Here is a 23,923-nt window from a genome sequence, read left to right as displayed (position 1 = left end):
TTGTCCCGTGAGAACTCCTTCCTCCCCCTCCCCCCCTCATGTTCATTGTGTTCAACTATCTTCTTATCAGCCACAATATAAATGTATTAAGTCGAGATGAATAAAAAAAATATAAGCAAAATTTTAATATAAGTTTAAAAAAAATCAATTTGAATGTACCAAACCGAAATGAGATCCAGTAGTCAGGACTGAATTAAAGGCTGACATAGTCCTATTTAATTAGTTTAATTACTTCCAGGGCTTTTCCCATCGTTGCAGGGATGTATAAATTAAGCTTCCTGCAAAGTTTTAGGTTTGAAGTCCTTACCAATTACGAGAAATAATTAATTCTTTATTGCATTGTTTAGCAACAGTTCTCCAGGTCTTGGGCTATTTTTAGACCGTTGACGTCACTTCGTGACGTTTCGTAAACCAAAGATGGCGTTTGAGACTGTTCTGTTTACATTCGACACTATCAACACCACTTTCCAATACCGAAATAATTTTTTCTGTGTTCGAAAGCTACAGCCAATCGTTATTATATCCCCTTAGGTACAGTTTTATAACATTACTGGCACATGTAAACAATATGAATTAATTAATGAACGCTACGAGTATGGCAGCCTTTAAGCACTACTTGGTAAAAAAATGTTTTGAAGAAATAGCTTTCAAAGCGCCGTCGCCTTGGGAGAGAACTTAATGTCGAGGACCAAAAGGTCGAGAACCAAAATGTCAAGTGCGACAAAAGGTCGAGTGTGACAAAATATCAACAGCAAAACGTCAAGGGGACAAAAGTTCGAGGGTTCACAACACTGACACCATTTCGAACCGCCCGAACAAAACTGTTGAAACAAAAGCTATAACAGAAAAAGACTTACCTTGTCTTTAACCTGGAAGTGAATTTTCTGCAGAACGTCGTCCTTCAGGATTTCAATGGACAGAGTTCTCTCCGCAAAAAACTCCCAGGCTGCTTCATCTCCCGCAGTCTTCAGAAGGGCTGCAAAAACACAACAAAATTGTCAGTGTAGTACAACATGAAAACTTGCATAAACGGAAATCATCGTACCAGGAATGTTTGATCACACTGTTTAGCTGTCCAGTATTAACCCAAAGGATGAGTCTTTGGTACTCTCATGCACAACAGTAGTGACACACACGGTTACACACACAGGTGCACGCAAACTGAGCGGCAGGTACAATGCCATCTCACAATCCCCTGCCCACACACAAAAACACGCACACACACACGTACGTTCGCAAGCACGCACGCACATACAAACACACACAGATTTTGTTTTCATCATCGGTCGTTGGTTTGTACTTGCGATACAAGGTAAAGCCAGATTGTCGAACAGACAAATTCAACTCAAAACTGGAAGAAGAAAAAAATCGGAATAGAGTAACATTGAAGGATAGCCTGGAGATAAATTCATAAAATATAAAAAGAGTGCGTGCCTAATTATTAGGTTAAAAAAAATTGTTTATATGACTTTATTTCACTGAATTTGGTACACTCTGTACAACGATTCGGTCTTCACCTCAAAACGAAACTCTCTGCCATAGGGTAAGACATCCCTCACACACACAGACACACACATAAACACACACACACACACACAAACTCTCACCCCCCACCCCCAATACACATACCATCAGACTTACCCTGCTTGGTACACGTTTTATGCAGATCCATCTTTCTGCACAACATGTGGTGGTAAGCAAAGCCGACGTCTTCGACAAGCGTACGGACCTCGACATACACCGGCTTTTGACTCTGAAATACAGTGTATTGTATGTGTGTTATTGTCTACACAGCATACGCGTGACTTAACAAAACATTAGAGTTGATTTAGGGAGACTATTACATGTACTGAATTTTTAAAAACAAAAAAGGTCAAATAACTGGATTGTTTAATTCAAGAAGAAACGAAATATTCACAAGAACTTTAAAGTGGACAAACAAAAGACACAACAGAGACAAACAAGAAATTCCTACGAGGTAGGAAAAACACCCCCGTCAAAGGGAAATAACCTTCTCAGTTGGTGGCAGTGACTGAGTGAGAATGGTTATTTCCTTTTGACCATTAAGATGTCCCTCAGTACTCCTTGGTCCTTGTATAATTTTAATCCACCAATAACTCCCTAACCGTGTGTTTGACTGGTCCCAATTTTTGTAAGGACCGTCTCAGGAATGTATAGAACCTGTTCACCAAGTTTGGTGACGATCGGTCCGTTCATTCTTGAGATCTATATGCGAACACAAACAAACAAACAAATTAAACACATCGAGCAAAACCAATACACACCCCTATACCGGGGGTGTAATAACTGATGCTGCGACTTATCTCAAAATGTGACTGGGAAGCGAATCGACAACCTTTGGGTCATCCCAGTTACATTCTAGGATAAGTTACAAAATCAGTTCTATCTGCTATGTCTCTCTTTTGTGTCCACTTTAAAGGCCTATAGGTTAAAATTCTTTTGAATGTTTGGTTTTGAACTGAAAAAAATGTTCTGATTATTTCACTTTTTTTGTTTTTGATTCTTGATTTGTAACGTGAGCAGTCTATTTGCTTTGGGTTTATGACGGACTGAGCTACATGTACTCACTACGGCTACTATCATATCAGTAACAACAAAGAAAAGCAGAAATAAACAAACAAATAAACAAACAAACCAAACACACAAAAACATACAAACAACAAGGGGTCTACGCCTAAAGAACACTACACGTCGTTCAACGTCGCCAGCTGCTATCACATCCGCAAAAAAGAGCTACTCAGATATAAAACGAAACCCACTATGCTTCGATTGTTGAGACAGCAAACAAACCGCAAAAAAATTAACAAACAAACAAACAAACAAACACACACACACACACACACACACACACACACACACACACACACACACACACACACACACTCACGTATACACAAACAAGACACACACACACACACCTACCTTTACACACACACACACACACACACACACACACACACACACACACACTTACACACACACACACACACACACACACACACAACGATCACACATATCACTGTATTTACATACAGTAAGTTTGAACAAAATAACAAACCAGCAACGAGAGCCACGCGTTATATAGCGACAATATACACATTCTTGATAGTAAATACATGTTAGTGCAAACGTATACAACGCCGGTCATGTATATATGTGAATGAATATACTCGTAATATTATCGGAAAGTGTTTGCTAGCTCATGATCAAGCCATTTTGAGTGGAACTCGCTTGCAAGTACTGACGACGATGCAGGTAAATGAACGCTTTAGGATTTCAAACAGAACCCATTATAAACCTCCTCGCTTAAAAATGTCAATCTTCTTACAATGTATTATATGAAAATAAAAAATATCACTTCTGTGTAACATTATGCATGATCAAACATAAAGTCAATATCGCTCTAAACTGTTAATTTATCATCTTGAAGTCATATACAAATTATGTTGCAGTTGAAACCTGCAATGACCACTATAGTATTTGCAAAAATCTTCCAATATGTGAATTCTAACAAAGAATGTAGTCTACAGTGGCAATGTTTCAACAGACATCGTTAAAGTGTGTCTCACTAACATCCACCCGCAATTAGTAGTGCATGAAGCTACTCTCCACGATTGTGTTGACAGTGAGTTCATAGTCCAGTTGGTATGTGTCTCCGTAAGCGTTAAAGCCTACTAAAGTGGTCACCACCTCTCAGAGAGTATGCTCATGTTCAAGTCGTAGTCCCGAACAAACCGGCACGGTTGGCCTTGTGGTAAGGCGTCCGCCCCGTGATCGGAAGGTCGTAGGTTCGAACCCCGGCCGGGTCATACCTAAGACTTTCAAATTGGCAATCTAGTGGCTGCTCCGCCTGGCGTCTGGCATTATGGAGTTAGTGCTAGGACTGGTTGGTCCGGTGTCAGAATAATGTGACTGGGTGAGACATGAAGCCTGTGCTGCGACTTCTGTCTTGTGTGTGGCGCACGTTATATGTCAAAGCAGCACCGCCCTGATATGGCCCTTCGTGGTAAGCAAACAAACAAACAAAAAGTCCCGAACAACCTCCTTCGTGAACATGTGATAAAAGTGTCCAGAATACAGAATACAAATGCAAACGATTTGGACTTGTGAAGAATAACAGTACCAAACGGGTGTTAAGGGACAATGGGTGTACTGCAACCGCGAGATGACTGAAGTGTAAACGGGGGTAACTAGTTTACAATATCAAAAACCATTTAAAGGAACTGGACGACCAGAATCGATCATCATACATGACGTATTAATTGCGTAATACCCCAATCACTACGCCAATTCAGGGGCACACCCCTTCCCGTGCAAACACAAGTTTGGCTCATCATCTCAGATCTGGCCAGGCTTTCATGTGGAATTAAACCATGTCTCCACTTGGTCATGCACAAAAAACGAACGCCCTGACAGCTTGCTTAGAATCTTTCTAATAATTAATTAAGGACATTTCATTATTTTTAATCCAAGCCAGCTGTCAGGACGTTCATTTTTGGTGTGTGACCAAGAGGAAGGATGGTCTTAATTCATTTAGGAAATTAATTTATTAAAAGATACCACTAGGCACAGGCAGCACCCAGGCTGTTCAGTTTTAGTATGTGACCAAGTGGAGGGCTGGTTCTGTCCCATGTGACCAAGTGGAGGGCTGGTTCTGTCCCATGTGACCAAGTGGAGGGCTGGTTCTGTCCCATGTGACCAAGTGGAGGGCTGGTTCTGTCCCATGTGACCAAGTGGAGGGCTGGTTCTGTCCCATGTGACCAAGTGGAGGGCTGGTTCTGTCCCATGTGACCAAGTGGAGGGCTGGTTCTGTCCCATGTGACCAAGTGGAGGGCTGGTTCTGTCCCATGTGATCAAGTGGAGGGCTGGTTCTGTCCCATGTGACCAAGTGGAGGGCTGGTTCTGTCCCATGTGACCAAGTGGAGGGCTGGTTCTGTCCCATGTGACCAAGTGGAGGGCTGGTTCTGTCCCATGTGACCAAGTGGAGGGCTGGTTCTGTCCCATGTGACCAAGTGGAGGGCTGGTTCTGTCCCATGTGACCAAGTGGAGGGCTGGTTCTGTCCCATGTGACCAAGTGGAGGGCTGGTTCTGTCCCATGTGATCAAGTGGAGGGCTGGTTCTGTCCCATGTGACCAAGTGGAGGGCTGGTTCTGTCCCATGTGACCAAGTGGAGGGCTGGTTCTGTCCCATGTGACCAAGTGGAGGGCTGGTTCTGTCCCATGTGACCAAGTGGAGGGCTGGTTCTGTCCCATGTGACCAAGTGGAGGGCTGGTTCTGTCCCATGTGACCAAGTGGAGGGCTGGTTCTGTCCCATGTGACCAAGTGGAGGGCTGGTTCTGTCCCATGTGACCAAGTGGAGGGCTGGTTCTGTCCCATGTGACCAAGTGGAGGGCTGGTTCTGTCCCATGTGACCAAGTGGAGGGCTGGTTCTGTCCCATGTGACCAAGTGGAGGGCTGGTTCTGTCCCATGTGACCAAGTGGAGGGCTGGTTCTGTCCCATGTGACCAAGTGGAGGGCTGGTTCTGTCCCATGTGACCAAGTGGAGGGCTGGTTCTGTCCCATGTGACCAAGTGGAGGGCTGGTTCTGTCCCATGTGACCAAGTGGAGGGCTGGTTCTGTCCCATGTGACCAAGTGGAGGGCTGGGTCTGTCCCATGTGACCAAGTGGAGGGCTGGTTCTGTCCCATGTGACCAAGTGGAGGGCTGGTTCTGTCCCATGTGACCAAGTGGAGGGCTGGTTCTGTCCCATGTGACCAAGTGGAGGGCTGGTTCTGTCCCATGTGACCAAGTGGAGGGCTGGTTCTGTCCCATGTGACCAAGTGGAGGGCTGGTTCTGTCCCATGTGACCAAGTGGAGGGCTGGTTCTGTCCCATGTGACCAAGTGGAGGGCTGGTTCTGTCCCATGTGACCAAGTGGAGGGCTGGTTCTGTCCCATGTGACCAAGTGGAGGGCTGGTTCTGTCCCATGTGACCAAGTGGAGGGCTGGTTCTGTCCCATGTGACCAAGTGGAGGGCTGGTTCTGTCCCATGTGACCAAGTGGAGGGCTGGTTCTGTCCCATGTGACCAAGTGGAGGGCTGGTTCTGTCCCATGTGACCAAGTGGAGGGCTGGTTCTGTCCCATGTGACCAAGTGGAGGGCTGGTTCTGTCCCATGTGACCAAGTGGAGGGCTGGTTCTGTCCCATGTGACCAAGTGGAGGGCTGGTTCTGTCCCATGTGACCAAGTGGAGGGCTGGTTCTGTCCCATGTGACCAAGTGGAGGGCTGGTTCTGTCCCATGTGACCAAGTGGAGGGCTGGTTCTGTCCCATGTGACCAAGTGGAGGGCTGGTTCTGTCCCATGTGACCAAGTGGAGGGCTGGTTCTGTCCCATGTGACCAAGTGGAGGGCTGGTTCTGTCCCATGTGACCAAGTGGAGGGCTGGTTCTGTCCCATGTGACCAAGTGGAGGGCTGGTTCTGTCCCATGTGACCAAGTGGAGGGCTGGTTCTGTCCCATGTGACCAAGTGGAGGGCTGGTTCTGTCCCATGTGACCAAGTGGAGGGCTGGTTCTGTCCCATGTGACCAAGTGGAGGGCTGGTTCTGTCCCATGTGACCAAGTGGAGGGCTGGTTCTGTCCCATGTGACCAAGTGGAGGGCTGGTTCTGTCCCATGTGACCAAGTGGAGGGCTGGTTCTGTCCCATGTGACCAAGTGGAGGGCTGGTTCTGTCCCATGTGACCAAGTGGAGGGCTGGTTCTGTCCCATGTGACCAAGTGGAGGGCTGGTTCTGTCCCATGTGACCAAGTGGAGGGCTGGTTCTGTCCCATGTGACCAAGTGGAGGGATGGTTCTGTCCCATGTGACCAAGTGGAGGGCTGGTTCTGTCCCATGTGACCAAGTGGAGGGCTGGTTCTGTCCCATGTGACCAAGTGGAGGGCTGGTTCTGTCCCATGTGACCAAGTGGAGGGCTGGTTCTGTCCCATGTGACCAAGTGGAGGGCTGGTTCTGTCCCATGTGACCAAGTGGAGGGCTGGTTCTGTCCCATGTGACCAAGTGGAGGGCTGGTTCTGTCCCATGTGACCAAGTGGAGGGCTGGTTCTGTCCCATGTGACCAAGTGGAGGGCTGGTTCTGTCCCATGTGACCAAGTGGAGGGCTGGGTCTGTCCCATGTGACCAAGTGGAGGGCTGGTTCTGTCCCATGTGACCAAGTGGAGGGCTGGTTCTGTCCCATGTGACCAAGTGGAGGGCTGGTTCTGTCCCATGTGACCAAGTGGAGGGCTGGTTCTGTCCCATGTGACCAAGTGGAGGGCTGGTTCTGTCCCATGTGACCAAGTGGAGGGCTGGTTCTGTCCCATGTGACCAAGTGGAGGGCTGGTTCTGTCCCATGTGACCAAGTGGAGGGCTGGTTCTGTCCCATGTGACCAAGTGGAGGGCTGGTTCTGTCCCATGTGACCAAGTGGAGGGCTGGTTCTGTCCCATGTGACCAAGTGGAGGGCTGGTTCTGTCCCATGTGACCAAGTGGAGGGCTGGTTCTGTCCCATGTCTGACCAGATCTGAGACGGTGAGCCGAACTATTCACACGTAAAGAATTGTGCCTTAAAACAAATTCACTATTTACTTTGCCCTATCTGATCGAGACTCATCTTTTTACATTTAGTCAAGTTTTGACTAAATATTTTAACATCGAGGGGGAATCGAAACGAGGGTCGTGGTGTATGTGTGTGTGTGTGTGCGTGTGTGCGTGTGTGTGTGTGTGTAGAGCGATTCAGACTAAACTACTGGACCGATCTTTATGAAATTTGACATGAGAGTTCCTGGGTATGAAATCCCCATACGTTTTTTTCATTTTTTTGATAAATGTCTTTGATGACGTCATATCCGGCTTTTCGTGAAAGTTGAGGCGGCACTGTCACGCCCTCATTTTTCAACCAAATTGGTTGAAATTTTGGTCAAGTAATCTTCGACGAAGCCCGGGGTTCGGTATTGCATTTCAGCTTGGTGGCTTAAAAATTAATTAATGACTTTGGTCATTAAAAATCTGAAAATTGTAAAAAAAAATAAAAATTTATAAAACGATCCAAATTTACGTTTATCTTATTCTCCATCATTTGCTGATTCAAAAAACATATAAATATGTTATATTCGGATTAAAAACAAGCTCTGAAAATTAAATATATAAAAATTATTATCAAATTTTTTTTTTCGAAATCGTTTTAAAAACACTTTCATCTTATTCCTTGTCGGTTCCTGATTCCAAAAACATATAGATATGATATGTTTGGATTAAAAACACGCTCAGAAAGTTAAAACGAAGAGAGGTACAGAAAAGCGTGCTATGCAGCATAGCGTAACCACTACCCCGCTCTTCTTGTCAATTTCACTGCCTATGCCGTGAGCGATGGACCACGAGTATACGGTCTTGCTGCGTTGCATTGCGTTCAGTTTCATTCTGTGAGTTCGACAGCTACTTGACTAAATATTGTATTTTCGCCTTACGCGACTTGTTTTATATTTAGTCAAGTTTTGACTAAATATTTTAACATCGAGGGGGAATCGAAACGAGGGTCGTGGTGTATGTGTGTGTGTGTGTGCGTGTGTGTGTGTGTGTAGAGCGATTCAGACTAAACTACTGGACCGATCTTTATGAAATTTGACATGAGAGTTCCTGGGTATGAAATCCCCATACGTTTTTTTCATTTTTTTGATAAATGTCTTTGATGACGTCATATCCGGCTTTTCGTGAAAGTTGAGGCGGCACTGTCACGCCCTCATTTTTCAACCAAATTGGTTGAAATTTTGGTCAAGTAATCTTCGACGAAGCCCGGGGTTCGGTATTGCATTTCAGCTTGGTGGCTTAAAAATTAATTAATGACTTTGGTCATTAAAAATCGGAAAATTGTAAAAAAAAATAAAAATTTATAAAACGATCCAAATTTACGTTTATCTTATTTTCCATCATTTGCTGATTCCAAAAACATATAAATATGTTATATTCGGATTAAAAACAAGCTCTGAAAATTAAATATATAAAAATTATTATCAAAATTAAATTGTCCAAATCAATTTAAAAACACTTTCATCTTATTCCTTGTCGGTTCCTGATTCCAAAAACATATAGATATGATATGTTTGGATTAAAAACACGCTCAGAAAGTTAAAACAAACAGAGGTACAGAAAAGCGTGCTATCCTTCTTAGCGCAACTACTACCCCGCTCTTCTTGTCAATTTCACTGCCTTTGCCATGAGCGGTGGACTGACGATGCTACGAGCATACGGTCTTGCTGAAAAATGGCAGCTACTTGACTAAATATTGTATTTTCGCCTTACGCGACTTGTTCTTAATGTGCTGTTCATTCGTGTGTGGTTTAGAAACAGGGACAAAAAGGGATCTGAAATTCTAGGAGCTTTTGAAGAATGATAATTGCAACAGTTTTGGAAACTGTATTTTCAGTGTGAAGACATCAGGACAGTGCAGTATGAGAAGCATCACCCCCCCCCCCCCATCCCCCTTCCCCAAGCTTATCCCTCCCCTCCAAGAAATCATTTCTGAGAGCTTGGTTTGGTGGGGTTTGCAACACTGCCAGGAGAAAGGGAAAGTACCACTGTCAGTGTTGATTCACGACACACATTATATTTCCTGAATTATTGTTGGGTAGTGGTTAGTGAGCGAACACGGTAATCATGCACACACGTAGTCTGTGATACATGAAAAATCGTCTAAAAAACCCAACAGTACATAAAACTGCTTCCACGTCCACAATTCAGATACACCGGCCGGGTAACCCGTTTTACTCCAAACCACTACTTGCACCAGGACTAAGTGTTTTACCTGCTCAACGTCTGCTTTGCTTAATTCCTGTATATATAATATGGCAAACCACAATGAAAGACCACAAAAACTCAGAGCTGCCATTATAAACAATTATATCTAGAGAGTATTTATTATCTTGCAAGAATATTGCTTCTTATTAACCAACTTTTTTTTATTAACATTTTAATCTCGCTCTAGGACATTTTGAATACAAAACTTAATAGGCAACGTATACAAATTATAATATATAATTAAATAAGTAAATGGTAGCGACTAGCTTATTCAAAACAAAAAAAGCATGGGTAGCAACTAGATGTCTTCAAACTACAAAGCATGCCTGCTGCTTATATGAGAAATCAAAACCAGATACTAAATGTACACATAGTATAGAAAACGTAATAGAGCGAAAGATCAGCTGTGCGTTTTCTTTTGTTAGAAATGTATGGTCATATCAGTGTATGGATAACAACAAAGGTATTCATATTGGTGAGGGCAACAAAATCGCAACAAAAGGTTAAACTCAAAGAAACACATAATTGTGACTGAGGGTGTAGTGGAGTTTAATTCAAGCATTGATCATTAAAGAACTCAAAAACGAAAACACATTTAAATTCACAAAAATGCAAAGTGAAACATTGTGAATGAACCAAAGAAGATAAAACAATACCGAAGAAGGTGAAGGAAAAACAGAAAATACAAAAAAACAATCAATAAATGAATACTACACACAGAAACTACGAAATACAATCAGGCCACAAAAAATAGTCTGTTTACAGTAACATAGGCCAAAAAAAATAGGGTCGGTAGGTCGGGATTTTTTTTCTTTTAAAAAAACCCGTATTTTTAAGTTATTTTGCCAAAAATCAAAGACTTTGTTTTTTTTCCCCAAATGCCAAAAAAAAAAGTCTAGGGTCGCGCGAAAAAATAGGGTCGGTCGGGATACCGTAAACAGACTTTTTTTTTTTTTTTTGGGGGGGGGGGGGGGGGGGGGGGCCTCATACAGTCAACAAACAAGTCGCGTAAGGCGAAATTACTACATTAAGTCAAGCTGTCGAACTCACGGAATGAAACTGAACGCACTGTATTTTTTTTCTCACCAAGACAGTACAGCTTCGTCAATCCCCGCGAGAAGGAAATCGCTCACCTCCCACGTGCAAAACGCAGTGATAATATATGCACACGCCAGAATAGCGCGGTAGCGTGTTGTGCTATTAAAGCAGGAAAGCGCGTTTTTCTGTATTCGTGTTAACTTTCTGAGCTTGTTTTGAATACAACCTATCATATCTATATGTTTTTGGAATCAGGAAACGATAAAGAATAAGATGAAATCATTTTTGGATCGATTTCTTACATTTTAATCGTAAGACTAATTAATCTATTTTCGTTAATTGTGATCACATTTTAAGAGTAAACATGACATATGTATATATTTTTAGATTCAGAATGTCATGAAGAATACGATGCAATCAATTTTAAATCTGTTTGCAAAAAAATCGATTTTAATGACAACTTTAATGAGCAAACTCATTAATTAATTTGTAAGCCTTCAAGCTGAAATGCAATACCAAAGTCCGGGCGTCGTCGAAGATTACTTGACCAAAACTTCAACCAATTTGGTTGAAAAATGAGAGCGTGACAGTGCCGCCTCAACTTTCACGAAAAGCCGGATATGACGTCATCAAAGACATTTATCAAAAAAATGAAAAAAATGTCTGGGGATATCATACCCAGGAACTCCCATGTAAAATGTCATGAAGATCGGTCTAGTAGTTTTCTCTAAATCGCTCTACACACACACACACACACACACACACACACACACACACACACACACATACACCACACCCTCGTCTCGATTCCCCCCTCTAAGTTAAAACATTTAGTCAAAACTTGACTAAATGTAAAAACCAACTGGCGTGTAGTACACATGCACCTACCAGGAAATCGCGGTGCGCCTGCACCATTGTCGCCATCAGTACTTCACTGTCAACGTACTCCAGTACCTCCTGAGGACCCATGCGGACAAAAAGCAAAATCACAAACTGTGCCATCAACTTTTCAAGCAATCACGAATGTTTTTTAAACAATATTTATATGGCAAGCAAACTGTACAATAGTGTGGATAAGTCCACAGACACAAAACTAAACATGCAAACAAAAACAGACATAAAACTAACAGCAGTGCGAAAATACACAATTCTAAACAAACTTCAATGCTAATGTTACTTGATATAGTTCAAAGTACATCCACTCCAATAAAGGGAAAGCACAGCTGTGACGATGACTTTCAAGGCCAAAAAACAAGAAGTAAAAAAGAACTTAATAAAATAATACTTCGACTGGAAAGATGTTCAAAAGTACAAGTAAATGTACTAGACTCTGAAAGTAATGTTATTTCATCTAGTCCAAAGCACATCTACTTTGATTTCTAATGAAAAAATGGACAAGGAAATAAAACTTCTGGAGTCAAGCATAATATGCTAAAAAATACGAGAGAGATATCTATATAAATAATCAAACAAAAACACATAATCACTAACTCGTGAATCGGTGAGAACTGGGAATAAGCCAAAACAAAACGAGTCAAACCCAACCAAAATCCATGCACCTGACTACAAAATCAAATGAATGAGAAACTAAAAAACAGAATTTGATATCTCCCATTCATTTGAAGCCTTTTTCAAGCACTAAATGAACAGAAACACATGTCTAACTAAATAATAGAATTAGAACTCTACAAACTTGAAACATGGGTGGTAATGTTTTAATACGACTAAACATGAATCGATACAATTAAAGCTTTATATGAAGAACACTTTTAATAAGATATGCAAGCACAAAATAAAGGTAAATGGTTATTAAAATACATAGCAGTTTGGCATGCACAGCAAATCTGACATGTTAAAATGGCATGACATTAGGAGTAAGGAAAGCATCCGATGGAAAACCCTGACTTATCACTTAATTAGTTGAGGAAAGAAGAAAAGTAAGTAATTGAAAACATCTAAAACAAAATGACAAATTAAAACTTCGCCAAATTACAGAGATCAATGTACAGAATATTGAACTGTTCACACTTCATGAACTCTAAAATGCTGAATGATTTAGCTGAAAAAATGATTTGGGAAATCTGTACCACAAGCTCGATCCATTCTAAAAACATTAGATGGAAAAATGAAATCGGGTTGATGCAAAATTAAAAGAGGAAACTTGTAGATTGAATGGAAAAGGGGAAGACCTAAAAAATAAAAAATAAATCGTCAAAGTTAAGAATTTTCATAAATTTAGAGCATCCGAAACGGTATTGAAAAATAATTCATAGCAGGCAAATACACAAATAAAATTGTATCAATGAAACAAAACACGTTCAAAATGATTTAATTGTGAACACAAGTGGGTAGCAACTATATGAGAACCCTCTCTACTTAAAAGAAAATTCCCCTTTGCCAGAATGAAGCTGGTAGGGCTCCACCTGAAATTGTGCATCTATTCAAAGAAACGTTTCCTCGGAAACATTATCCTTTACTGAGATTATGTACAAGGAATAGTTTTAGTTGCATGCGAAAGTTATTTCCACAGACGTATCATTATAATGCAGGATATCGCTACATGCATGGATATTTCAGGCTATATCATGAATAGTCACACAATCAGGATTCAAAAGCCATCATGGGTTAACCGGCACGGTTGGCCTAGTGGTAAGGCGTCCGCCCCGTGATCGGGAGGTCGTGGGTTCGAACCCCGCCGGGTCATACCTAAGACTTTAAAATTGGCAATCTAGTGGCTGCTCCGCCTGGCGTCTGGCATTATGGGGTTAGTGCTAGGACTGGTTGGTCCGGTGTCAGAATAATGTGACTGGGTGAGACATGAAGCCTGTGCTGCGACTTCTGTCTTGTGTGTGGCGCACGTTATATGTCAAAGCAGCACCGCCCTGATATGGCCCTTCGTGGTCGGCTGGGCGTTAAGCAAACAAACAAATAAACATCATGGGTTGCAAATCTCATTACCAAATGCGTTTGCATTGGTTCCCTTTCCTTGGATCCCTGAAAATGTATGGGAATTTACCAAAGTGTACACATTCACAACAATCAAAACACTGTTCAATAAAACAAGTGAAAACACAACCAAAAAACCAGTCTTGAACCCAGTGACTTGAATAGACGTGTTGTCCATTTAAAGGAAAAATATATCAAAATGCCTTATAATTATATATGTCGCCACATGGAGTTTCATTCCCTAAGTTTTGTTCTTCGAAGAGAGCGTGCTTGAATTGGGAAACAATGTTTCCACTCGCAAACAATTATCACTATAATTATGACATTACAACCATTACAAGTTCACAAGCTGTCTTTCATAAGACTGGGTTCAACACACCAAAGGCATATTTCATCACACCACGCCTGGCACTCACATAAAAGCCAGGCACTTGTCCCTGAAAGTTCAAAATTGAAATTGAAAAGCAGTAGTTCTATGAAAACAAGTTTTGTGTGCCCGTGTCCAGTATTTGCTCCGCAGGTTATGCATTGCACTGCAGTTTGCAACACACACACAAGGCGTCAATGTGCAAACTTAGCATCTTTGCAATGCGGCGGAAGTTATGAGAAACAGAAATACAACATTGAAAACACCCTAAACAAGTCACTAAACAACACAAAAGTGAAACAGAACAGAAGCTCATCTGCGCTCATACGTACCTCCTTTTTTATTCATTTTTATTTAATCTATTTTCATTGGGGGATTACTACAAAAGTAGTTTGTTGAAAGGTAAACTACAAAAGTTTGATACCATCGGTAATGTTGAGGGTAATGTTATCTAAACGCTGTATTAGAGAGTTTCCGATTGAAATTCCTGATCACAAGCGAACGACAGTTCGAGAATTTTTGGCAATGAGACTGATACCTAAATAATCTCTAAGAAAGTATTTCTTTGTGATTTTGCATCTCTATTGAGAGTGTGTGACTCATGTGCATATTGGAAATAAAAAGACAAGATTAAAGCACTCTTCGTGGAATAGCTCCTGATTTTCATCAACTTATCATCAAACATTTTTTACAGCCTCGAATGGCAGTAAATGAAAAAACCTATACAAGGTTAAAAAAAACAAAAAAACAATAAAAACTACATAACAAGTACGTATTTTACTTGGGAGAAAAAAAAAGAGTATCAAGAATATATTCCTTCGAGTTTCCACCATAAATATACTCTTACAACAGATCTCCCCCAAGAGTGGTTAGCTACAGTACCAACGGCGGATAAAAAGAGATTGGCAGTTTTATAACTGATCAATAATACGAGTATAGCACTATGTATGTCTAGTGGCCGCAAAGAAAGTGTATAAAAAACAATATCTAAGAAATATATTTATTTGATGCGAACAATTAACCCGGTAATTTTTTTATGCAGATCCGCTTTGAAAAGAGAAACTGAGATTTAAGGAATAAGAAAACTTTGAAAAAAGGGTTGAGCAGCAGTTCTACTAATCAATATGATGAGGATAGGACTTTTTCTTGAGTGGACGCGAGAAATTGCCACGTGAAAAAAGACAGAAGTTTTTATTCATTTTGAGGACAAGATTTCACCTGATCATTATTATCAACAATTTTCTTTGACAAAAAAAAGAGAGGCACAATAAATTATGTCTCTAGATTGGACGCAAAAAATTATCAAAATAAAAAGACATTAATGAAGTTTAATTTACTTCAAGACAACCTCATCATTCTTTTTAAGAAATCTCAATTGACAGAAAAAAAATAGATAAATGCTTGAGAGACAACATTGAAACTAGGTGAAGAATGCCTGGTCCAACCAGTGCCATGCTGAAAAGCAGGATTCACGACACCAAATCACCACACAATGTCACAACATTGTTCTTCACCTACCCTAGCACTGGATCGATCCACATACACGTTTCGCTGAAATATTCATCAAAGTCAGATCGACGTACATTGAATATTGCGATAGAATTCAAGAAAAAAAAGTTGAGAAAAAAGTTCTTGTCTGCGTGTGTTCAGAGATAAATTTGCATAACCTCATTCCTTGTTTTACTCTAATTCAAGTAACCTACTGGCTCGAAAGAAAGTAACCTACTTGCTCAAAAGCACACTACATTTGTATTCATATTCTGTCCATGAACAAAACAACGACAACTCAGTAGTAGAGACCTCAGCAAAACGACAGTGATCCTATTATTGTCTCAATGCTCAATGCTCTGTTTAGACGACGAAAATTAAGTTCGGCAAATGATCACACAAAAGACAATACTGCGCTTCTGTCTGACGATATTAAAAAGAAAACAAGTATCTAAGCTAGAATTATTCTCGAACTTAATATGTATTCATAAAGTTATTTTTGAATCAGTTTTAGTAATTGTCTTTTCAATAGCGGGACTCATGAAAAGTAAGAGTGTACACATCTTCAAGGAATATAGTATGTCCAGAGGTTTTTTTGTACCACAAGGTACAGATAAAAGTAGAGTCTTAACAGAAAGATGTCAGCAAAATTACCACATACTGTTTAAAAGACAGCTAGTTATTATAGAGACGGTATAAGCAATTCAGTAAACAGATAGAGCTTTTCGTTATGAGGTTTTGATTATGAGGTTCAGATAACACTCAGAAAATGAATGGAGCTGAAGTTGCGATGTTTCAGCCAGAAAGAAGGTGCAACTTACAGATGTTGGTACATAAACATGTCGTGCAGCTTGCTGTCATGACAAATTACAGTATTCAAATAAACAAGAACATTTTAATTTCATGAGACTCTTTTTTCATGTTTATTGTCTCATCAGTGGGAACGTCGGATCGCTTCCTCATAGTTGAAAGCTAGCAGCAAAAGAGTCGCGCCGACCAGGTGTACGTGTTTAGCGCAAGGGCGGATCTGGGGGGGGGGGGGGGGGGGTTACTCGGGTTACGTAACCCCCCCACCCCCCAAAAAAAGAGGTAATTTATTGGTTCAGGATGCACCAGATAGCTCTATTTTGATTCTTTGGATAAACAAATTTCCGGGGGAGCATGCCCCCGGACCCCCCTAGGGCCTAGGCGCCTTCGGCGCCGTCAACTTGTATCTTCGCAGTCATTTTGTAACCCCCCCCTCCAAAGTGAATTGATCCGCCCTTGTTAGGTGTAATCAGCCACCTACACTTCTGGCAGAATATCCGAGCACTTTTACATGCCACAGGCACAGCGGTGAATCAGGGATGGGACATGGATATCGTCCACGAGTTTGCACATGAAGTTGACCAGTGTCCGTCCCGGCTCAGATTCGAACCCGTTGTTCACAGGTCCAGCGTTCTGCCAGCTGAGCTACCGGTCCCTCAGGGCAACTGCTTTGGTGCCAAAAAGGCTACGTACGCTTCTTAAAGCAGCTATGTCTGCATCTTGGAAAATGCAGGCTGCAAACTCAATGAACACTTTTTTGTAAACTTTTTTTTAATTCTCTGTTTGGGGAGTTTTCTATCCTTTTTACATTTACTCAAAACTTGACTAAATGTTTTAACATAGAGGGGGAATCGAGACGAGGGTCGTGGTGTATGTGTGTGTGTGTGTGTGTGTGTATGTATGTATGTGTGTGTGTGTATGTGTGTGTATGTGTGTGTCTGTGTGTCTGTGCGTGTGTGTGTGTAGAGCGATTCAGACTAAACTACTGGACCGATCTTTATGAAATTTGACATGAGAGTTCCTGGGTATGATATCCCCGGACGTTTTTTCATTTATTTGATAAATGTCTTTGATGACGTCATATCCGGCTGTTTGTAAAAGTTGAGGCGGCATTGTCACACCCTCATTTTTTAATAAAATTGATTGAAATTTTGGCCAAGCAATCTTCGACGAAGGCCGGACTTCGGTATTGCATTTCAGCTTGGTGGCTTCAAAACTAATGAATGAGTTTGGTCATTAAAAATCGGAAACTTTTAATTAAAATTATTTTTTTATTAAACGATCCAAAAACAATTTCATCTTATTTTTCGTCATTTTCTGATTCCAAAAACATGTACATATGTTATATTTGGATTACAAACAAGCTCTGAAAATTAAAAATAAGAAAATTATGATTAAAATTAATTTTCCGAAATCGATTTAAAAACAATTTCATCTTATTCCTTGTTGGTCCCTGATTCCAAAAACATATAGATATGATATGTTTGAATTAAAAACAAACTCAGTAAGCTAAAAAAAAAGAATAGACATACAGAAAAGCGTGTTATCCTGCTCAGCGCGACCACTACCGCACTATTATTTGGTCTTGGTGAAAAAAGCAGTGCGTTCAGTTTCATTCTGTGAGTTGGACAGCTTGACTAAATGTTATTTCGCCTTACACGACTTGTTTTTTTTTTTTTACATGCATAAGCTTAACAATACAGGACACAGACAAGGGAGCAAATTCACAAAAGAGAACACACGTAGACAATTACAACACACAGGGGGGGGGGTGGGGGGGGTGGTCGTGGTTTGGTGGTCACAGTATCACTTTTTAGTCAGGTTTTCATTGTGCCTTGTGTGAGTAAAACTGAATCCCTGCAATGGCTTAATTACCATCACTGTTTCAAACAGTGCATCTCTGCTCTTACAATTGGACAAAAATGCGACAAATCGGCACATATATTACCATACTAGTTTGAGATAAATGCTGAAGTGCTGGAGATACAACTCTAATTGCCTTTTAAAGGTGCAGTTTTAATTGTCTTAAATTGAGAAGATGTGTGAAGTCCAGCTAGTCTTTGTGCATGCATCAAGTTGTTCTAAATGCCTTGTTTATGATAGGAAGCACAGATTATATTGATATGTATGACTACATAATTTCTGTACGTCTGTTTTCGCAACACAGATAATTGATAATAATGACATGTATGATAACTACATGCTGTAGAGTCATAGAGAAACTAAAAGCAATGCTCAAATGTAGCTTCAACAATTAGAGTAAATACCAGGCACCTCCCTTTCCAGGGGTCCTGACTTGGCCTATATGGTCCGCTGGACCCAAAAAGCAACAACTAACTAACTAACTAATACCAAATAAAAGGACTGAAACTTACCCCGGACAACGTTTGAGTTTCAACGCCTTTGGTATCAGGTGGATTTTCCTCGCACAGGGCTCGGACTAAAGTAACGATTGCCTTCTTCAGGCTGTACGTCTGGAAAAAAAAATCATTTCCATATAAAACCAGAAAATAACATCTTCAGATATTCACAAAGGGCTTTTACAACTGGGTTGAACAAATATTAATTCGCATACTAAAACACAAAACATATATCATAATATTTTCAAAGAAGTGTACTTTTCCTATTCTGATTGTTGTGTGTTGCAGATGAATCTGCCATCAATACTGAAAGAAATTTGCAATATGTTATTCAATGCAACAGGGTTTGGTGCTAGGGCCTGTATCCATACCTGTTCTAGAGAGCATCCTTTGAAGGTACCAGCGCGGAGGATGTGGTTGACGTATTCACACACCTTGTTGTCAAACACGATTGCTTGGTTGTGGAAATTGCCCTGAAACATTTTTTTAATTTTCATTTTCATTACTTTATTGTCCCATCCATTCGGGTCGCTTCCTCCGAGTGGAAAGCTAGCAGCAACAGATTTGCGCTACCCAGGTGTATGTTTAGGTGTAATCAGCTACCCGCACTGATGGCAGAATGCCCGAGGTCTTTTACGTGCCACAGTGACGACACGGATGTGGAATATGGATACCGTCTCTGAGTCTGCACATAAAGTTGACCCGTGTCCGTCCCGGCCCGGATTCCAACCTGCGACCTTAGGATCACAAGTCCAGTGCTCTACCAACTGAGCTACTGGACCCCCAACAATGTGAGAAAAAGATAACCGTTTAACTGCAGTGCGCCACGCTTGATTACAGCTCGTAACCTGCTCATGTTCTGCAGCCTTTTATCATAAGCTAGATAAGCTGGATTTCGGCCTGCACGTGTTTTGACCTGACGTTCATTTTGATCTTTGTTTTATACTTGAACAAACACACAAACACACGCACGCACGCACACACACACACACACACACACACACACACACACACAGACAAACAGGCACACAGACACACACACAGGGCATGTTAGTTACTCAATCTCAAAATAATCATTCCTGTGACTGGGAGGTGTGCACGCATGAGATAATCTTGTTGGCTAATGATCGACTGACTGACCAATGTCCTAACTTACCGCTTCTCTTACTCACAGACTCACTCAGTCACTGTGCCTTCGCTCATCCCTTCTATACTCACAGATGTAAACTCCACCAGCGTGTCAAAGAGCTGGATGATGAGGGGGGCTGATTGCCCGTTGACGTTGCCGTACAGGATGCTGAGAAAGCGTGTGGTTTCCGCAACCAGGTTCACCGACTTGATGTTGTCTGGCTGTTCTCGCAGATAGTCCTGAAAATCAGAAATCCATAGAAGGCTCAAATTAGTCACCACCAATACTTTCACAATGCACTGCTTACCAGCTGATTTAAAAATAGTGTGGTTAGTGACGAAAAACGAAGTGAAACTGTGTCACTTGTATTGTGAAAAGTGAACTATCTCTTGTTTTAAATGTGTCACTCATGCCGTGAACAAAACTACAACGCTAAAAACAACTAAAAATGCATGTTCATCACGGTTTATCGGTGGCTAAATCTACTTCTAAATTGAATTAAAACCGGAAGGCAACAACCAGAAATCGAGAACCGAATTGTGTCAGCCAATGTTCATTGTTTTAACCCCTTTCGCCCCTTTAGTTAGATTGTTGTCGAATTAAAAAGTAATTTAATGGAAATGTAACCTGTAATGTAAAAGAAAACAAAATTAAAATTTCATTGAACAAAAAAAGACCAATGAAGAAGGATATGCTCACCGCCCAAAAAGAAAGGGGGAAAAAAAGACGAAAGAGGCAAAAACGATAGGTTGAAGCAGCCTTGCATGCAACTGAGGTAAAAAAAAAAAAATTCGCCCCTGTGTTCACACATATCGTTTCAATCGAGCAATGGAAGGCGGGACCGGCACGGTTGGCCTAGTGGTAAGGCGTCCGCCCCGTGATCGGGAGGTCGTGGGTTCGAACCCAGGCCGGGTCATACCTAAGACTTTAAAATTGGCAATCTAGTGGCTGCTCCGCCTGGCGTCTGGCATCAGGGCGGGACCAAATGAGTTGTAAGGGGGGGGGGGTTCCTCCTTTTTGGGGGGGGGGGGCAAATCAGCGAAGTGGCGAAGCCACAAGCGCGCGCCTGCTACTAGGGGGGTCCGGGGGCATGCTCCCCCGGAAAATTTTTGAAAAACGGTTAAAATCTGTGCAATCTGGTGCATTCTGGGCCTTGTTTTGAGGGTTAAGAGCAGCATTGTTTTGGTGCTAAAACTAGTAATAAAAAAAAACATTCAAAGCAAGGTACATGCTTTTTCCAGGGGTGGGGTTCCGGAACCCCTGGAACCCCCCCCCCCCCCCCCCCTGGGTCCGGCCCTGGGCATTATGGGGTTAGTGCTAGGACTGGTTGGTCCGGTGTCAGAATAATGTGACTGGGTGAGACATGAAGCCTGTGCTGCGACTTCTGTCTTGTGTGTGGCGCACGTTAAATGTCAAAGCAGCACCGCCCTGATATGGCCCTTCGTGGTCGGCTGGGCGTTAAGCAAAAAAAAAAAAAAAAATGGAAGGCGACTCCATCACCACGTAGGTTACGGAAAACGTGTGGTTAAGGCATTGCGTGGCATCAATCGCTGAGAGGAGCAGAAAGGACTTGATCTACGCTGGTCAAGTGGGTAGCGATTGTTTCACTCCATATGGGATTTGAAGTGTCTGGTTATCATAAAATAGAAAGATGCATCGTAGGCTAGGCAGGACATGAATAAAAAAAAAATCGCCTTTGTGCTCCTTTATTAAAGCATACATTCCATGGCTTTGTAAACTTGTATTTGAATAACATACTGTTTAAACGAATGAACAATTTCTGATCTCAAGAAAAACGGAAAAGAAAGAAAGATGCAAGACCTCATCTGAAGACATGCACCCAATGGCTTTACCGTGAGGGCGTTAATAAAAACAAAAACAAAGAGACTGCCAATGTTCCACAAACTTAAAAGACCATTGGGTCGATATATTTGTGACTGTAACGTGTTGTTTTGTCAATAAAAAAATGTTCCAACAACTTACCGTTCTTGTTTTGTTTTATCGTGAGGGCGTAAAACTTAAAATTCTCTCTCACCTGAAGGCCCTTGTGCTGGTTATCACACATCAGTCCCAGGACGCGTAGCACAAGCTCAATGTAACCGTCGTCCTTGAATTCCAGTTCGGTAGATGAGCTGATTGCTTCCGCCGTTAATTCTGCAATCTCCTCATCGTCCATTTCCTGTTTCCCAAACGAAGAAGGAGAGTTAGTTAGTTAGTTGAGGGCCCCAAAGGGTTTAAAATCGTGATCGTGATTGGCGATTTTTGACCTTTCTGTGACCGTGATTGCCGAAATTTCCATTTCTGTGATCGTGATGGGACTTTGCCCGTGATCCGTGATGACAAAAAAATCAAGTCTCGTGATCGTGATCGTCATTTGTTTTCGTGATCGTGATGGGCATTATTGCAAAGCATTTTATTTTCAACGTACATTTTTCACAGCTGTATCACTCTATGATCCTCTATTCGTCAAGGTGTTCGTGATCGTGAAAACAAAAATCAAGGTAACTGTGATCGTGAAAGCTAAAATTTCCCTTCCCGTGATCGTGATGATACCCCCCCCCCCTTTGGGGCCCTCTTAGTTGTTGCTGTTGGGGTCCAGCGGACCATATAGACCAAATCAGGACCCCAGAAGAAGGAGAGAACAAGGACTTAACTATATGATCAAAGAAATAAAGGGGCGCCAGCGTTCTAAATTGAGACTCCATGACTTCGCAAAAAGAGTAAGAGAGAGTTATGAGAACTAGTCGTCTTGCCCAATACAGAACATATAAGCATTGAAGTGAAAAGGCGAGTTTCATCCACAAATTTCGTTGGTTTTTAAACAAACTATGTTATAGCTGCATACATTTTGAACGTTACGAGAACACTCACCTTTATCAGAAAACATTTACAGGTATACTTATACATAATACCACTAAAGACAGATGATTGTAACTAAACATCAAAAAAACAAAAACAAAAATTAAAACGTTGAATCACATTTGAATGGTTGAAACAATTCAGCTTTAAGATGTTCATGAGCTCTTTCGATAACTGGAACAATTCAACTAAGATCTGTAATGCAAAAGAATTGATGGAATAATTGTTAATATGATGATGGTACGGGTGAATATATAGACTGATAAAAAACAAGAGGCGAAGCCTTCAAGGCTCACGTAAGAAATCGACAAACAGTAACACAAACTCACTCCGTCACACACACACACACACACACACACACACACACACACACACACACACACACACACACACACACACACACACACACACACACACACAGTAAGCATAGGTGACACTGTGCAAGAAAGCGAGACACTAGATCTAGATCTGTCTGTCTGCATGTAGCCTGTCAGTTACAGGGACACGACTGCCAACTAGTCTCGGCCCGCTCAAAATAACAATGACCGAGACTTTCAGTAATTCCTTCGCGTGACGTCTAACCCTCCGTCTTCAAATGTTAAAGTGTCTATCACATACACACACACACACATACACACGCACAGACAGACAAAGTTTACCATCGCATAGGCTACACTTACGTGAGCCAAAAACCACCAATGTACAGAACTTTAAACACAAACCACTTACTGATCTTCCACACATTGCTGTGGCCGTTTACTATTCCGAAAAGGAGCTGAAAAAGGGGGTGGGTGGGAGCGGTTTATTTCTTCTGGGTTGGGGGGTGCAGGAGGGTATAGTTCTTCAAGCACAAGATTTGCTTCTAACTATACTCATTACACCCCCGGTATAGGGGTGTGTATAGGTTTCGGTCGATGTGTTTGTTTGTTTGTTTGTGTGTTTGTGTGTTTGTGTTCGCATATAGATCTCAAGAATGAACGGACCGATCGTCACCAAACTTGGTGAACAGGTTCTATACATTCCTGAGACGGTCCTTACAAAAATTGGGACAAGTCAAACACACGGTTAGGGAGTTATTGGTGGATTAAGATTCTACAAGGACTTATAGAGA

At 41.6% G+C, this 23,923-nt stretch overlaps 1 protein-coding gene across 1 annotated transcript in view; it reads right to left on the bottom strand.

The window, feature by feature from the left end:
• The window catches only part of LOC138945839 (inositol 1,4,5-trisphosphate-gated calcium channel ITPR3-like), a 183,155-nt gene that overhangs the window by 39,694 nt on the left and 119,538 nt on the right, over window positions 1-23,923 (bottom strand). The window contains exons 55-61 of the mRNA XM_070317353.1: window positions 21,989-22,132; window positions 20,043-20,192; window positions 19,196-19,297; window positions 18,840-18,938; window positions 11,745-11,813; window positions 1,642-1,753; window positions 858-976 (exon numbers count right to left, since the gene is read on the bottom strand). Coding sequence (XP_070173454.1) covers window positions 858-976; window positions 1,642-1,753; window positions 11,745-11,813; window positions 18,840-18,938; window positions 19,196-19,297; window positions 20,043-20,192; window positions 21,989-22,132 — 795 coding nt within the window. The remainder of the gene's footprint in view (window positions 1-857; window positions 977-1,641; window positions 1,754-11,744; window positions 11,814-18,839; window positions 18,939-19,195; window positions 19,298-20,042; window positions 20,193-21,988; window positions 22,133-23,923) is intronic.

Source organism: Littorina saxatilis, linkage group LG13, assembly GCF_037325665.1.
Source record: "Littorina saxatilis isolate snail1 linkage group LG13, US_GU_Lsax_2.0, whole genome shotgun sequence".
In the NCBI taxonomy this organism is placed as follows: Eukaryota; Metazoa; Mollusca; class Gastropoda; order Littorinimorpha; family Littorinidae; genus Littorina; species Littorina saxatilis.
The sequence above is the reverse complement of the archived record's forward strand: the minus strand, read 5'-3'. Positions and strand labels throughout refer to the sequence as shown.